At 28.7% G+C, this 18,144-nt stretch overlaps 1 protein-coding gene across 1 annotated transcript in view; it reads left to right on the forward strand.

Moving 5' to 3' along the window:
• Nucleotides 1–18,144, forward strand: part of LOC111684565 — a 149,021-nt gene that overhangs the window by 80,847 nt on the left and 50,030 nt on the right. Inside the window, exons 8-10 of the mRNA XM_046948729.1 lie at nt 1,848–2,266; nt 5,333–5,451; nt 11,438–11,698. Of these exons, the coding sequence (XP_046804685.1) occupies nt 1,848–2,266; nt 5,333–5,451; nt 11,438–11,698 (799 nt within the window). The remainder of the gene's footprint in view (nt 1–1,847; nt 2,267–5,332; nt 5,452–11,437; nt 11,699–18,144) is intronic.

The raw sequence follows: 18,144 nt of genomic DNA on the forward strand, positions 1-18,144 counted from the left end.
AAATTATATTTTTTTCTCTTTCTCTAGAATGTTTAGTACTTGTACCTTTAATACAAAATAAGTAAAAATATCACAAAATTGTGATGAAGTTTTCGTGTTGTCATTATAAATGTCACACTAACAGGTTGTTAGTACAAGTATGTATCGGTTAATAAAAAGCTTGTTGTTGATTTTGGCAACAAAAATTGCAAAAACAAAGTAATGTGCTTGCTTTGCTGTAAATACAACTTGTAAAATCATAAAAAATATTGTTCCTGTGGAAGAATTTTTAACAGATATTTTTCGCATCTTAAGCAATCTATGCATGCTTACACTAACAAGTGGCAAGGGCAGCTGGAAGGGCTTTTGGTATGTGGAAATTGGCATACGATTATGAATACAAGTTTAGGCGTAAATGGAATAACACTTAGAGAAAATATTTCTCATTTTATAATGATCAAGTTGAATTAATATGAAATAATATAAAGAGCCAAGAAGAACCTCTGGACTGACACCAACGGGAGCTTGAATATAAGCCTCCACAGAATAAACAATTCCGAGATTTATGGTTTACAAGCATAACTATACAGAATTGGATGATTGGATTTAGGTGTATGAAGAACACGTAAAAACTGAAACTCTGATACACTTCCTTGATTTCTATGGAAACTCTTAAAAAATTCTTTAATTCTAAAGACAGAAACTTTTATACTTAAAAAATTTTAAAAAAAATAAATAAATTTAACAAACATTTTTTTCTCTAAGTCCAATTAAGTCCTTTCTGCACACACACACACACATGTGATGTAGGAGCTGTTATTAATGCATGTATTAGAGATTTTGAGTATTAATATGTTTATGTATATGGGTTTTAGTAAACAACCGTTGTATTGGTGTTGTTTTACTGGTTATTGGAACAATTGCGTAAATTTTGTTTTAAGCTGAAATTATGACTGTATATATATGTACAGTTAAGTGAATGTAAGAGTGTATGAGAATTGATGTGTATAACAGTTTTGCCAAATATTGAAAGCAACAGAAAAAAACCCCTCTTTAACAAACCAATTGAGCTGACTAAAGTTAGAAATGACTTAAGTCATCATAAAGTATGGTATTATGTGGTATTTTGAAGGTTATACAACAAGAACGGAATATATACACATATACCTATACAAACATTAATAAATACACCATGTATATTTACTACAAGACTAGCACAACTCAAAACTTTCATAACGTAACTAATAGAAATTTTTGAAAATATATAAAAATTTTTTAAAAATGTTTCAAATATGTTTTAGTTTATAATTTTTAAGTTATGCCAGTATTGCAGTAAATGAGTTTTATGTATGTATGAGTGTCTATATGTATAATGTAAACAAGCGTTAGTGTAAAGTACATAAACCTTCTAAATGTAAAAGTAGCTTAATTTGGCAATTCATGTTAATTTCTTGTTGCGTATTTATGAACTGCTCCTTTGCGCTCTCGCATATGTTGGTAATTAAAGTCAAATGGTAAATCACTGAAATAATATTCTTCCTCGACTTCATACATACATAACTGCATAAAAGGTAATAAAATTGCTAAATAGTCTTATATAAATACCAACAACAACACACATACCTACATACATATATATTTATTACTTACTTAGTTTTATATGTAAGAGTATAAATATACATACATACATACATACATACATACATACATATATTTATATTAATGTTGCCTACATTTGGGAGTCTTAAATACTAATATTTGCAGACAGACTTTTAGGTAGATGCAGAGTTTATTAATCATTTTAAATGACTTTTAATGTTAGGCAATTTTTCTTAATTATTATTTTTATTTTCTTTCACTTCTTGTAGATTGTTAATGAATACACCGATTGGGATCGTGCCTCCCAACATCCCATTAATACACGTGATACTGCTGTGGCCGCTTTATCGGATGCTCAATTTGTGGCTCCTCTTATAAGAACAGCTGATATATTTGCTGCCAATTCTCCGCCACCCATGTCGGGCGGTGGTTCAGGTGGTGGTACTGCTTCGGCTTCCACTCAATATCCAGGACAATCAGGTCGTTGTTATTTCTATGTTTTTGATTATCAAACCAAAGATGGTGATTATCCTCAGCGTATGGGTACCGTACATGGTGAGGATTTGCCTTATATTTTTGGTGCCCCTCTAGTCGATGGTTTTAGTCATTTCCCTCAGAATTATACTAAATCAGAAATAGCCTTGTCGGAAGCGGTCATTACTTATTGGACAAATTTTGCCAGAACGGGGTAAGTATTAATTTAAGCAAAATTAAAAACAAACTATTATTTTTATTGCTTCCCCTTAACAATTTTAACACCTTTTTTTCTACTCTTTGAAAAAAATTACACTTTGTTTAAGAATTCTTCACGGTTTGTTGAATTTCAAGTAAGAACAACAAGTTTGCTGTTCTTGTTTTTAGTCTTCATTGTTTATTAAACAATTTCAACTAGATTCTAAATACTTTGCTTTTCAGGTATTTAAGTATTTAGGACTGTAGTTCTATTTCAAGCCTATTTAAACATTAGCAACAATAAAACAAAAAAACATTACAAATTGTCTTTTTTGTTTTACAAACGTAACAAAGCAAAAAAAGACAAAAAAAATATGTGGCAATTTTTACATTTATCTCAACAGCAACAAACTTTAAGTGGGAAATAACACACATAAACAACATCGTCAAGTAGTTTAAGTGTTTTCCATTTTTCCATTTAGTATCTGTTTTGTTTTCGTTTTTGTTATTTCACTTTTACAATATATACAATTCAAACAAAATGTTATCATCACTAGCATCAGCATCATCATTGTTCTCATCATATTATTACGTATAATTTACCAACAAACATGTGAGGAAATTTAGCTGCAACATAAAAAAGAAAACGACAACAACTCAATAGATGTTATAAATGACAATGACAACAAGAGCAGCAACTAACTATTTTTTGTTTTTTTTTCTTTATACATAATTCCCCCTTTTTTTTCTTACTGCTGTTGTTATGCAACATTTAAACATTCGTATTCAAATGTACATTTTAATTTGTCACTTTTATTATTGTCTCTTTTGTTGTTGCATTCAACAAGAGGCAAAAAATTATGCCATTGAAAATGCTAACAGGGAGAAAAATGAATTTGCAATTAAAAAGCATAAAATTTACATAAATACATACCTATATAAGTATTTACACATATACATGTGTAACAAATAAAATATGGTATGAATTATGCTTTAAAAACTTTTTTATTATTTTTTATAGTATTTCTATCAAAATCAGCTTTTTCTACATAGTAAGTATTTTTTAAATAAGTTTATATAAAAAAGGTCACAATATTTAAAGCTTAATTAGTACAAAAACTTGTAGTTGTTTTCTATAAAGTTTTTTCTTTAAAAAGTCAAACAAATTACAATGAAAAGCTTTAAAGAAATATAATTTTTTAGAAAATTTCTTAAATTAAAAACTTTTTTCTAAAAAGTTAACACAAAAACAAATTTGATTAAAAATAATGTTCCGTAATAAATTTTTTTGGATTTCTCTAAGAATATCTTCTGTAGTAAAAGCTTTTCTCCCAAATTGAAAGCTATGCTCACAGGAAATAACCAAAAGTTTGACAATGACTCGATGAATCAAAATTAGAAAGAATAACCGCCGTTCGTAATTGTCACTTTATTGTGCCCTTTGTAGGCGAAAGAGTGGATACTAAAAAAAACTTCGTAATCTATGGGTTGACGATTGATTGCCTAGTAGGACAAGCTTATGTTAAAATTGCTAGTCACCTAGACAGTAGCTTTATTTCGCATAAAAGCTTTCCTTGAACATTAATTATATGAAAAGCTTTCCTTAAATAAAGCTTTGTCTTAAGCTTATTTTTAATTTTTTTGAATAGAAATTGAAAGCTTTAACACTATAATAAAGCTCTGCTTAAATATTAACTTTATGAAATAAAAAGCTTTTATGAAAAGTAAAGTTTTTTAGCAGCATAATAACAAAACTTTTATGAAAAAAATAAAACTTTTATCATATTCTACAAAAAAAATTGGGTTTTTTTATTGAAATGTTTTATTAAAAAAGTAAAATTGCATCTCCTACAAACTCTCTAAAAGTGTTTTTTTTAATTTTCGATCATTTTTATTTATTTTTTGTTGTTATTACATTAAAAACTTTAATTAATTTACTATGCAAATATTACACAAATAATATACTATTATTGCATAAACAACTTTTTTATTTTCTTTTTAATTGCCTGTGGGTTGTTATATGCTTGTTTTTACAAAGAAATTGCAGTTTTCTTACTTATTAACAGGGCAACCGGAATATATGTGCTGGTGAATAAAAATTCAATTTAATTGTTTATTTTTTTGACAAAACCAAAACGAATTAATAAAAACGAAATTCAGAGTCCAAATAATTACTCTATTACATCAGCTTTTCAAGAGTCCTTAATTTTGAAACATGCCATTACTAAACTTGTTATAAAAAGAAAACTATTGCTATATCCACATATCATATTTTCGGTTGCTCTGCATGTTAGCATCACAATTTCCTATTTATGCTTAAATTGTAATTAATAAGAAATTTTGCTTTGCGTTGCGAATTTATTCTAAAAGTATGTAATAACAACTTGAAAACTAATTTAAAGTCTGGATTCTTGTTATTGAGAAAACATATTTTTTTTACATTACACCACTATAGTTGGTTGCATAGGGTATTATGCATTTGTGCTGATGTTTTTAACACTCAAAAATATTCCACCTCCACCCAACGTAAAGTCTAGCGTCTGTTCGTCCGTTTTTCCGTCTGTCCGTCTGTCGGTGAGTCCATGTAAGGCTTGTGCGCACGCTGCACGACGCAATTTTCATTACAATTTTATGAATTTTTACACATAATTTTTTTTTGACCCAAGGACCTCCTCGACAATAGAACTATTGATTTAGCAAATCTTAATAACAAAGCTAAGCAAAAATATTGCTACAAACTAAAAAAAAATATGATTCTGCCAAAATCTTGAATTCCCTTAACACATATCACAAACAAAGTATTAGTAAAGAGGAGAAAGGAATGAATTTTGACTTTGTAATAATAAAGAGAATATAGAAACAAAAGAATAAAAGAAATAAAGAAAAAACTCTTTTAACCAAAAAAAAAACACTTAAAGTTGATTGTTTTTTCGAATCAAAGAGATTTCAGAGTGTGTTAAGAATGTTTAAGTACAATTGTAAGACATTTGTAGCAAGTGAACACTCACTCTTATGTTTGTACATTTTTCTATACATATATATGTATTTATGAAAAACCATTTGTTTGTATGTATAATTTTAGTAATCCAAATGAACATCATCGTCAGGACTCTGCTCTGCCCGCCTCTAAAGAACGTAATCGTTTTCGTAGCATTACTTGGGAAAGTTATGATCCTTTACATCAGAAATATTTAGAAATTGGTAAGTAGTGATATTTATTTATTCATACAAGTAAAAATATATTGTTTTATTACTTTGGTTTGGTAATTATTTTAATTTCTTAAAAATAAATCTTTAAAATTTTAATTTTCTCTATGGAAAAATAAGAGAGGAAAACTATTTTCTATTTTATTTACAAATGTTTTTGTATTGGCTTTAACAAAGTTGTAACTTTTCTTACTTTTGTGAAAGAAGCTTTACCTTTAGTTGGTTTTTCTTAGGTTTTCTTTAGCATTTTGTAAAACATTTTGATAATTGCCAAAGTTTTGTTGCCGGCTTAATAGTTTACAAAACAAAATAGAGCATAACAAATAAACAATTCTAGCAAGTAATAAGAGTCTTAATGAAAATTTACATTTTTTGTAAATTTTAAATTTTAGACATTTACAAAGAAAAAATGCCATAAAAATACTTTTGAGACCAATTTCAATTTAAAGTAACTATCTATTTAACTAATTAACTAGTTAGTATCTATATATCTTTCTATCTATCTATCTATCTATCTATCTATCTATCTATCTATCTATCTATCTATCTACGGAGTGAGATCGAAAAATTCTTAACATACATACATGTTTATAAAAAAGAAACCACTAAACTTACAGCTTTATTTTTTTTATTTGATTCAAATTATTATTACAATTTACAAAAAAAAAAAATATTTTTATAGTTTTAATCACTAGTGATGAAATTTTGAACCCTTTTCGGAAACCCTTCCATTAACGTTTTTATAGTGCTTTCTGTCACTTTCTCGAACATGTAGTCCATCTCCGTTTAAAATCTATCTTTTTTGTACTCTTCAATTCTCTTTTAACAAGAGCCCAATATCTCTCCACTGGCCTTAGCTCCGGGCAGTTTGGAGGATTTGCCTCTCTTGGTACAAATACCACATTATTATTCTTGTACCACTCAAGGGCTTGTTTACCGTAGTGACAGGATGCCAAGTCAGGCCAAAAATAAGTGGACACATTATGAAGTCTTATGAATGGAAGCAGCCTTTTTTGTAAACATTCCTTGATGTAAATTTCGGTATTTATAGAGCCCGTTGTAACAAATGATTGGCTTCTTTTGCCGCAACTGCATATTGCTTGCCATACCAAGAACTTTCTGGGAAATTTTGTCTGCTTTTGGGTCCTAAACTTTTCTTCAACTTTCCCTCGAGCATCAGCAACATAAAACTTTTGACCTGGAAGTTGCGAAAAATCTGCCAGAACATACGTTTCGTCATCCATTATGCAGCAAGAATATTTTTTTATAAAAATTGACTTCAATTTCCGTGCTCTGTTTTTGGCCTCTAAATTTTTAGCAGCGTTCCTGTCAGGAACTTTTTGAGCCTTGTGTGTTTTTAAACCTGCATTAGCTTTAACTTTTCGTACTAAATAGTCCGAACACTGAGCTAACCGAGCTGCTTTCCTACCGGATGTGTTGGGAGCTCTTTTGAAAATGCGTTCTATTTTTTTGGCTTTAGAAACATCATGTGGACCATTCCTTCTACCTGAACCAGGTTTTCTATCAACTGAAAAGTTCTCCCGGTACTGTTTAATAACATTGGAAACAGTTTGACGGCAGACCTTTGTATGCTTGGCCAACTTTTTGTAAAACCAAGTTGGGTTTAGTTGAAAATATTTAATAATTTCAGTACGCACTTTTTTCTGGTCACTCTATCTATCTATCTATCTATCTATCTATCTATCTATCTATCTATCTATCTATCTATCTATCTATCTATCTATCTATCTATCTATCTATCTATCTATCTGTCTGTCTGTCTATCCAACTAACTTTCAATTTCTATACAAAGTGCCACTCCTATAAAGTGAAACCCCTCCCTTTAAATCATTCATACTTGAGAGTTTGTTCCCTTAGCCTCAGTCGGTCCCCACATTATGAATATAAAAACTTCCACCTTTAGTCAAACTACAATATCAAAAAAACGTGTTAAAACACGTTTTACACATAGACAAAAGATCTAATATTTTCTTTTATTTCATTTGAAAACGTGTCAACAATGTCTGATAATGCTATTTCTTCATCGGAAAATGTAAATAATACCAAGACGGAAACAATAACCCTGACAACAACAATAAGTTTTTAATACAAAATTAAAACAAGGTCATTAAAAGGTGAACATTACAGCTTTCTTACATTCTCCCTTGCTATTAAATTAAAAAAAAATTCTATTGAAAATATTAGAAATTTATCACACCTTTACTCAAGGAAGTATACAATTTCATCAACAGCATCAAAAGAAAACATTTTCTTTTTTGCTCCCAAAAAAAATATATAAAATAATGAATAACTGAAATGTCAAATAAAAATGTAGAAGAATTTTTTTTAACAAAAATAAAGGGAAAATAAAACATTTATGCATGGCACATTAAAGAAAATAAAGAAATTTAAATGATTTCTTTTTCGAAGAAGAAAAACATGTCAAAAGAATTTAGTTAGACAATCATTTATAGGAAGTGTTGAGGAAAAATAAAACACATGTATAAAAAAAGAAGAAAATGAATTTTCTTTAAATATTAGAAATAAATGTATGAAAATAAAGGTATTTGTGTTGAAGAAAAGAAATTGTATTAAAGAAGAAATTTTCATCCTGAAAAAGAGAAACTGTGGGGCCATAACGATAGATTTACTTTAATTGTTATAATTTTTTTTTAAATATTTTTTGGAACTTTCTTTCTTCATTTTATAGACAAGTGCTTTCTGAAACGTTAAAACAGCCAGACAGCTAAATTATTATTATCAGCCGATAACTGATATTAATCTCTGATTGTGTGGAAAGAGTAATTTCAAAACTTTTTTAATCAACTTTCTTTTAGTAATTTGTATGTAATTAAGCAAATCTCCTCAATGTTTTCTATTCCCTCCTTACCCTTGCACCAATTTGTGTAAGTTAAATAAAACAATTTAAATTTCAACAGACATTTTACGAAAAAAAAAATTAAAGAATTTTATGTTTAAATATGACACCCTTGAACCCTTAAACTTGAAAAGTTTTTCTTTAAGCATTTTCGCCAAACATGCAAAAACAATTTATGAACGAAAAAAAGTCTAAACTTTATGAGACACTGGCAGTATGTTTCATGTTTAAAGTATAAAATGAAATTTTCCAAAAACTTATTGCGAACATAAGACTAAAATTTACAAAAAAAAAAAAAAGATATTATAATTTTCTTATAAAAGAAAACGGAGGCGGCTAAAGATGTTGTCAATTTTTACCACCTTTACCACGGGCACACACTCGTGAATGCTCAATAACACGCATGTAGTCAAATGTATGTTCATATTTGTATAAGTAAATATTTTTATAAAGGTTTATACGAGAGTAGGCTTAAAAGGCCTTTTAAATAATTTTTAAAAATATAAATCGTTTTGATACAAAGTCTGATAACGATGAATGTAATGTTCTTGGTCAGGAGATTGATTTTGTTGTCAATATTTTATTTCAAGTTTCTTAGATCGATGCAATTTCCATAATTTTCATTTTCAAACAAGGAACCACATTCAAAAACATTGACCAGATTACAAGTCAAAAAGAAATTATACATTTTTAGACAACCCTCGTTAAAAGCTACTTGTAGTCTGTCTGAATTTTTTCATATTATTAAGAATTACATTAAAGTTCATAGGTGACATCTTTAAATATAAATACACACATGTAAGCACATTTATATAAGGATATTTTCAACACATAACTACACTCATCCCATGTCTAAGGATAACATTGTGTCTGTTTGTTATGTTTGCATTTGAAATATTTTCCTGTCTGTTCCCTTTTACTTTCATTCACCTATTGTTCATTGGTGAATACAAATCATAAAGGAATAAAGAAAAAATATTTTTGAATTAAAATGAAAGCAATACATGCGTATATTTATGCTCTGCTTCTATTCTATTCCGTATTCTGACTGTTTAATAAAACTCAAAACGCTTAACATAAAAAAGGATCCCAATACAATACATCTACATGCTACATACATATATATGTATATTGCATGCCACTAACTGTGTGTTTATAAATGAGTTTAGGTGTTAAAGTCATGCTTGTTTTTTGTACAACATTTTGTTATGTTCACGTTACGCTACAAAAGTTTTTATCCCGACACACAACATGCAGCAGTTTCGTAATAAATTTCCTAACACGATTATGCTATTCAAGGTAAATTTCTATATATTCGTTTTTTTCTTTTAACTGTAATTATATTGTTGTCTTCGGAACACAGGCCTGCTACTTATCATCATTACTTCCCCTTTTTTTCGCCTGCCTCTATGTTAATGTACCTGGTGTGACCAAAAACGTTTAATAATATGTAAATCTCTTTTGTTATCAGCATAATATCAGCCAAAAACTTTTGTCTAATGGGTTTTTATTTAGAAAAAAAAACTTATCACCAACTTTTTCCCCTCCAAAAGCGCTGTATGTCAAAAATGACTCCAAATGAAATCGTTACGCTTTTTTTGCGGAAACTGTTTAAAAATCTAGAAAAACTGAAACACACATAAATTTCCCCAAAGGTTTTGAAATTATGAATTAATATGAAAATATTAATATTTTATTTTAAGAATATTATATTTTTAGAAAATGTTATTCAAGGAGAGATATTTAAAAGTGAATTTAAAACTGTTATCAAGAGTTTGCCTTAAGGAATTTAAAATCACTTTGAGAGTTTATAAAATAAAAAAAATTAAATTAGTTTTAATTTAAAGTTTGTTTAAAGGATCCTATTTCTTTCCACACTCCTAAACACAACTGCCCAAAAGTATGCCCTACTTTTTAAAAATATACCCATAAGTTCCTTGACATAATAGAGTTCTCCTTCGTGTGGACTATTTAAAACTCTAAAGTCTTAATTATAGAATTCACTATAGCCTGGCCTATAAACTCCTCTGTAGTCTGGATTATACTTCTCGGTAGTGTGGACTATACACTCCCACATAGGCTGGATTAAATACTGCCCTATATACTGAAACAATAAACTGAAAACCAATATATAGTTGGGATCTTATACTAAACTGTAGTATGGACTATTAAATAATCTATGACCTGAACCATAGACTAATCTATAATCTAGACTATAGACCGATCTATAGTCTGTTCTATAGATTCTACTGTAGCCTAGACTATATTCTTCTCTGTAGTCGGACCTAAAGCCCCTTCCAGAGTCTAGACTTTAAATTAGTCTATACACTGGACTTCTTTATAATCAGGACTATAGGATGGACTATTGACTTATATATAGTCTGGAATCTAGGCTTATCTGTAATCTGGACTATAGGCTAATCTATTATCTGGACTATAGACTTATTTATAATCCGGAATATAGACTAATCCATAATCTGGACTATAGAACAATCTATAGTCTGGACTATAGACTGATCTATAGTCTGGACTATAGACTGATCTATAGTCTGGACTATAGACTGGACTATAGAATAATCTATAGTCTGGACTATAGAATGATCTATAGTCTGGGCTATAGACTGATCTATAGTCTGGACTATAGACTATAGTCTGGACTATAGACTGATCTATAGTCTGGACTATAGTGCGACCTATAGTCTGGACTATAGACCGATCTATAGTCTGGACTATAGACCGATCTGTAGGCTAGACTATAGACCGATCTATATAGTCCAGAATATGGACTATAGAGTCATCTCTAGCATGAACATTTAAGTGTCTCTTTTTACTACATTATATCTTTCAACTATGTATGAAAATCTAAAAGGTACTTCTGAGTTTTTCATATTGAAACGTTTCTTCTTAAACTAATGACAAAAGCTCTTATTTTTGTCTTCATTTAAATAGGAAGAGATTGACACTTCATCAATTGCTGTCAAGCAATCTATGTGGCAACAATTCAACTTCTTATATATCCAATTTATTGTCTTTTCTTTTATTTTCTTAACCTTTTTTTAATATACTTAATACATATATACATATTTTTCAAATTATTTACAGGCATGAAACCACGCATTAAAAATCATTTTCGTGCCCATCAATTGTCAATTTGGTTACGTTTGATACCAGAACTCCATCGCACCGGCATGGAGGATGTGATAGCACGTCACAATTTATTTCGTAATCATGATGACATGGATTTGTATGAAGGACCCGTCAAACCAGATCCATTTGCCTCGCAACGTTTGCTGCTTATCGATGAAGCTCTAATGAAAAAAGGCCGTAGCAATAATACCGGTTACGTGGCTGGCGTTTTGGGTGGTAAGTGCAAATAGTAAAAAAAATAGATATTTTTCAAAAGAAAACTTATTTGAAAGAAATATACAAATAAAAATGTCACAATAAGTACACAAAAATTTTACGATTTCTAAAATACTAACACACTTTAATGTTTTTTTGTGAAGCACATATAGAATGAATAGAGAACTTACAAGAAAAATTCTTGCCTTGAAGGCTAACAACCCAAAAAATTCAAGATGAATTTTTATAGTAACAGATTCAGTTGTATAAAATATTATATACCTGGTGTTTGTAGGTGTGTTAACAATAGATTTAAGTAAATTTCAGTTTTTATTTGTATAAATGTTTTCAAGTGTAACTACAGATGTGTGTACGTGTAGGTGTGTTTGTTATGTTTTCCAGCCATATTTAAATCAAATATTTTACGTTATTCAACAATAACAACAACAACAAAAAATTAAATAATAAAGTAAAACCTTAGACAAGTATAACTCTATTTCTTAAACACATACTTTCATTACATTTTACAAAAGTGTATGTGTGTATTTAAGAATAAGTATTTAAGATTGTATGTGTTGATATTATTATAGTGTACGTGTGTGTGTATTATAGTCACCCACTCACAATTTTTTCACTCATTCAGTCAGTTTTATTTAAACTTAACTGAAAATGCCTGATAAGTTTTCTTTCTCTCTATATGTATTGTTATTCTTATCTTAAGACACGTGTGTTTTTCTTAAATATATATGTGTGTGTGTAGATATGCGTTTATAGGAACAGGAACCTAGAATTGTATTCATCTATACCTTCTTTTCAAGGCACTTACATATATATTCTCACTCCATCACTGTTTTTCTTTATGTTCGTACATGTTAGTTACAGCTGTCGTTTAATCTTTATTGACAAACGTTAGATTTCTTAACAGAAAGAAATGATATTCAAAAAATCACACACCTTACACATACATACATAGATATTTACTTTCAATGACACTTCAAATAAATGAATATTCATGCATGTTCATGAGGCCAGGTGGAAAAAGGTCTTTAAATATTATGAAAAATAAACGTAAATTTAGGATTTTCAATAAAATTTGTTTAACCCTTTGAATCACAAAACTCAACTTCAGGACTATGTTTAGACTCCTCTGGAGTCGGAATTATAGATTGTTTTTTGGACTAAAGATTCCTTTATTGTCTGGATTATAGACTTCTCTATAGAGTGGCTTTATTAGTCTAGTCTGTAGACTCTTAAAATTTTCTATAGTCTGGAATGTTTGGTTTAAACTATAATCTTTCCAATAATCTGGCCGCTGGGATTCTTTAATGTCTCGACTGTGGACTCCTATATAGTGAGGATTATAAACTCCTTCTGCACTATAGACTCCTCTATATTTTAAACTTTGAACTTCTCCTCCTGCGCTATAAACTTCTCTATAGTTTGAACTATAAACTTTTCTACATTTTGTTTTATTAATTCTTCTAGAGTTTGAACTGTAGACTCCTCTAAGATCTAGACTGTAGGTTCATTTAAACTCCTATAAAGTCTCGATTGTCCTATAGACTTCTTTATTGTCAGAACCCTGGATTTCTCTGAGCTATTGACTTCTCTATAGTCTCGATTTCAAACACATCAGGACTATAAAATTTTCTATCGTCAGGGTCAAAGATTTTACTATAGTCTGTAGGGTCCTCTATTCCAGACTGCATTATACCCACAACTATAGACTACTCTATATCTTAGACTATAGACACCTTTATACACTACACTATACACTGCTCTATAGTCTGGGCTATAGACTCCAAAATTACTGGATCTATAGTCCTACCCCCATTCTTATAAATGTTTAATAAAGTTATTGATGGTTTATTGTAGGAATTTTGTATGAAAACCCTAAAATAAGGGTTTAATATCTTAATGAACACGAGGGTTATTTGTTAAAGATACTTTATAAATTAACCTCGTATTATTATATTAGTTTCTTTCTATGTATGTATATGTGTATAAATATCTAAATAAACAAAGTTTATAACATGACATTATATTTAAAAATATATTTAACTACAATTACAAGAAAAAATCTCTTTTTTTTTGGATATTATTTACAGAATACTTATCTAAATATGTAAATATTCAGGTGTGTTTATCAGTACGTGTAGATAATTTTAAAAATGTAATTGAAAACATAGTTGAAGAGTTAAAGGCAATTTAAAATAAAATATATTTTCTCTATTACATAAGTATTTAACAAAAGAATCTACTTAATAACCCAATGGCAAATATGCCTTTAGAAAATAAAGCAAAATTAAATTAATAATTTAATAAAAAAAATCTATAAAATGTGATAAAAAACAAGAAATACTCTAAAGGTTCCATAAGAAAATCATAAACATAATGTTATAAATTCAATAAAATTAAAACTTTTTAAAGGTAAAAAACCACAACAAACATTACCTTACTTTATGCTTTGAATTTTCTTTAAACCATATAAAATTAATTAAAGAAATCTCTCTTTTTTTAATGTATTTATATTCTTCTTTAAATAAAATTTTTATAAACCAACAATGTCACAAGAATCTATTTAATTATGATTTGAAATCTTTTGCAAATTTGTTAACATGCTCTTTATAGCAAATGCCAGGACTTAAAAAGCAGCATGTAATATAGATATACTACATATATATCCTTATACATTCCTCCACTAGCTTTAGATGATCTCTCAACCGACATATTATTTATCTTAATATCTTTCTTTTTTTATTCTCTTCTATATGCATGTCAGAGCATTGACCACAATAGTCAGCATTATTTAAATATAAATGTAAAAATACACATACAATGTTACAAACGACTACCACAAGTATTTGTCTAAAGTAGAAATTAAATTAAAAATTTTTGAAAAAAAAACAAAACTAGTAAAACAAAGATTTCTTTTCTTTTTCTCTGTTTTAGTCACATTTTATTGTAGTTTTGGACATTTTAATGTTGGGGACAAAAAAAAAAGAAATCATTGTCAGGACATTAAAATGAAAGCATATAAATAGAATTTATTCAAAAAATCAACATGTCTTTGGGTTTTAAAAATTCTTTGAATTTAACATGATGAGTTGTGGATAATATCTGTAAGAGTCAGAGAGAACAGTGGTCGTTTTGAGATGTTTTTGAGAAAATAAATACTAACTCGTGTATTCAAACAGATTTTAAAAATTTTATTTTAAAGAAATTTTTTAAATTCTTCGAAAAGTTTTTGTTTAATTTAATTTTTAAAGTTTTTATGTTCAAAATCATATTTTTATTTCTACAAAATTTTGTTTTTTGTTAAAATTTCTTTTCCATTAATAAAGCCAAAATAATGATTCACTATAAACCAGTTTACTACGAAAGTAATACCAAAGAAAAAATTTTTTTATTTTTCTATGGAAAAGTTGCTCAAAAAAAAACAATCCACTGTTTTTTCATATTTAACATCTGTAACAAGAAATAAACCATAAAACTAGCAAAGACTAAACGGACATTCTTTACTTAAGTCTCAACCCACACATCAAACCAAATCCTATGCCAACAGTCATTGTCCTCCAACCGCCCAACAGATATTGTGTCAATGTCAGCAAAATTTCACATAACTGACCAGAAGAAAGAATAATTTTTTGCCAGAGGACGAAAAAAAAAACTTCTACCTCAAGATTGAAAACAATTGAAATCATCCTGCATGTAGAATGTTTCAACTCACAGCGAGCTAAAACAAGTTAAAAAGAAAAAAAATTAAGAAAAAATTTTAATTGTTCATATCCGACATTATGATGCTCTCTACTATTTAAGTATAAGAGTAATTTGAGCGAAATTTTTCAGATAATTCTATAGTATCTTCCAAAGAAGTAGGAACAATCGGTTATGGGTATTTTGAGGTCTATTAATAAAAAGGACAAGCCTGTGTTAAAATCATAACTTCTTCAGGTCCCTTTCAGAAGTAAATTCTACTTCTTTTTCGCTTTTTTGGAAGTCCTTTTTTTTGCAGGGTAAACAACATTTAAATAATGTAATAAATTGAAAAAATGTACTTAGTTTACATAATACTAATGTGAGAATCATTTTACGAAACAATTTTGAAACAAATCAATATTCTTGAATTAAGTGGCTATACCATCATGCTGTAGGGCACAAAAAGGAACATGTTCCTATACATTACACTTTTGCTGTTGCTGGTATTATAGTTGTTGCGATAATTTTTGTAGTTTTTGCATGTCAACTGCTGAATACCACAAATGGCAGAACAAGAGAAAAACAAAAAGAAGCTTAAAATGGAAAGGACATAAAAATAAATAATTTCAAATGAAAGGCTCAAGTCTCACACTGACACCAATAACATAAAATCTCCCCAAAAAAAACTGCACAAGAAAACAAAAATAAAAACACGAAACAGTGAGTGAAACAACATTTCAGTAACAATTACACTAAGCTGCTACTATACAACTGTAGCCGTTACAACCGGTCACCATGACAACCAGCAGCAGTATATGACAACAAATAACACAAACTAGTATAACTAAGAAGAGTGGTTCGGAGACCAGCCAAAGGACAACCAAAAAAAAAAGGCTAGTACTCTGGGTATTTGTCAAGAAAAGAGCAACAACTATACAATTTTTTTCTTATTGCCACATTTTGAATATGTTTTATTTTTATTTATATCTTTTGCCATTTCCAATGGTCAGAGGTTTTTATGTTAAAAGGATTTTATTGTCCTTATATTTCAACTCAAGTAAACAACATCAACAACATATTTTTCTCAAACAACAAAAATCTATGAAAATCCATAACAGCAACAAAATTAAGCTGCCTGTTAAAACACCCCAGGGAATAAATGAACAACGTTGAAAAAATAGCAAAAAAATGTAATAAAACATGTAAAAGTACAGAAATAATTATAAACCATATATATTTTTTAAGATTTTTGTCTATTACTTTTTGGATTTTTAATTTCGCTATAAAAAAAGAAAATCTACAAACCCTTCTAGCCATAATTTTAAGCAATAAAAGACACAATTTTCATTAATTTTAAACATAATTTAGAAAACAAAAAAAGAGAAAATTTTTAATTAGAAATTGATAAATGACAAAAACCATCAACAGTTTAAAAATGCCTAAACTGTAGAAAGATATTTATATATTATTTTAAAAAAATAGATCCGGTTTAAAGTCTTCTTTAACCCTTTTATACTCTTAACTCATTTAACACAGACACACCCTTCTTAAAACTTATTAAAACTTTTAATAAATTAATAAATACTGTATTTAATTACACATTATTAACTTAAAAGACTTGTTTCTCTTTTAACACAGTAAAACTAATCACAAGCCACAGCAACAGTAAAAAAAAGTCTACCAAAAAACAAAATTTAATTTTAAAATACTTTTAGGGACCCAAGAAAGAAAGAAAAGAAAAACTAAAGAAAACTGCAAATATAGCAAGTAAAAAGTTAACATTCATTTTAGTTTTACATTTATTTGACTTTTATTTCACTACAAGTCTGTATTTGCAATTCAACTATCTCGCTCACTCCTTTACTCTAGGGTTTTTTTTAGCAACATCTTATTAAATATTAAATAAAAAGAAGTAAAAAAGAAAACGAAGCGTATAAAAAGATAAAAAATATAATAAAAAAAAGTTCTTAAATAAAACCACATTACAAGCCTCATAGTAAAACTAAATACATGTGTACGACTAACATAAGCACACATACATAGATCTCATCACACACATTAACATAGATATTTAAATAAATAATCTTTTTAAATACAAGAAAACAGTCTAGTCTATAGACTAGACTATAGACTAGACTATAGACAAGACTATAGACTAGACTATAGACTAGACTATAGACTAGACTATAGACTAGACTATAGACTAGACTATAGACTAGACTATAGACTAAACTATAGACTAGACTATAGACTAGACTATAGACTAGACTATATACTAGACTATAGACTAGACTATAGACTAGACTATAGACTAGACTATAGACTAGACTATAGACTAGACTATAGACTAGACTATAGACTAGACTATAGACTAGACTATAGACTAGACTATAGACTAGACTATAGACTAGACTATAGACTAGACTATAGACTAGACTATAGACTAGACTATAGACTAGACTATAGACTAGACTATAGACTAGACTATAGACTAGACTATAGACTAGACTATAGACTAGACTATAGACTAGACTATAGACTAGACTATAGACTAGACTATAGACTAGACTATAGACTAGACTATAGACTAGACTATAGACTAGACTATAGACTAGACTATAGACTAGACTATAGACTAGACTATAGACTAGACTATAGACTAGACTATAGACTAGACTATAGACTAGACTATAGACTAGACTATAGACTAGACTATAGACTAGACTATAGACTAGACTATAGACTAGACTATAGACTAGACTATAGAC

This window comes from Lucilia cuprina, chromosome 4 (genome assembly GCF_022045245.1).
Source record: "Lucilia cuprina isolate Lc7/37 chromosome 4, ASM2204524v1, whole genome shotgun sequence".
Classification (NCBI taxonomy): domain Eukaryota; kingdom Metazoa; phylum Arthropoda; class Insecta; order Diptera; family Calliphoridae; genus Lucilia; species Lucilia cuprina.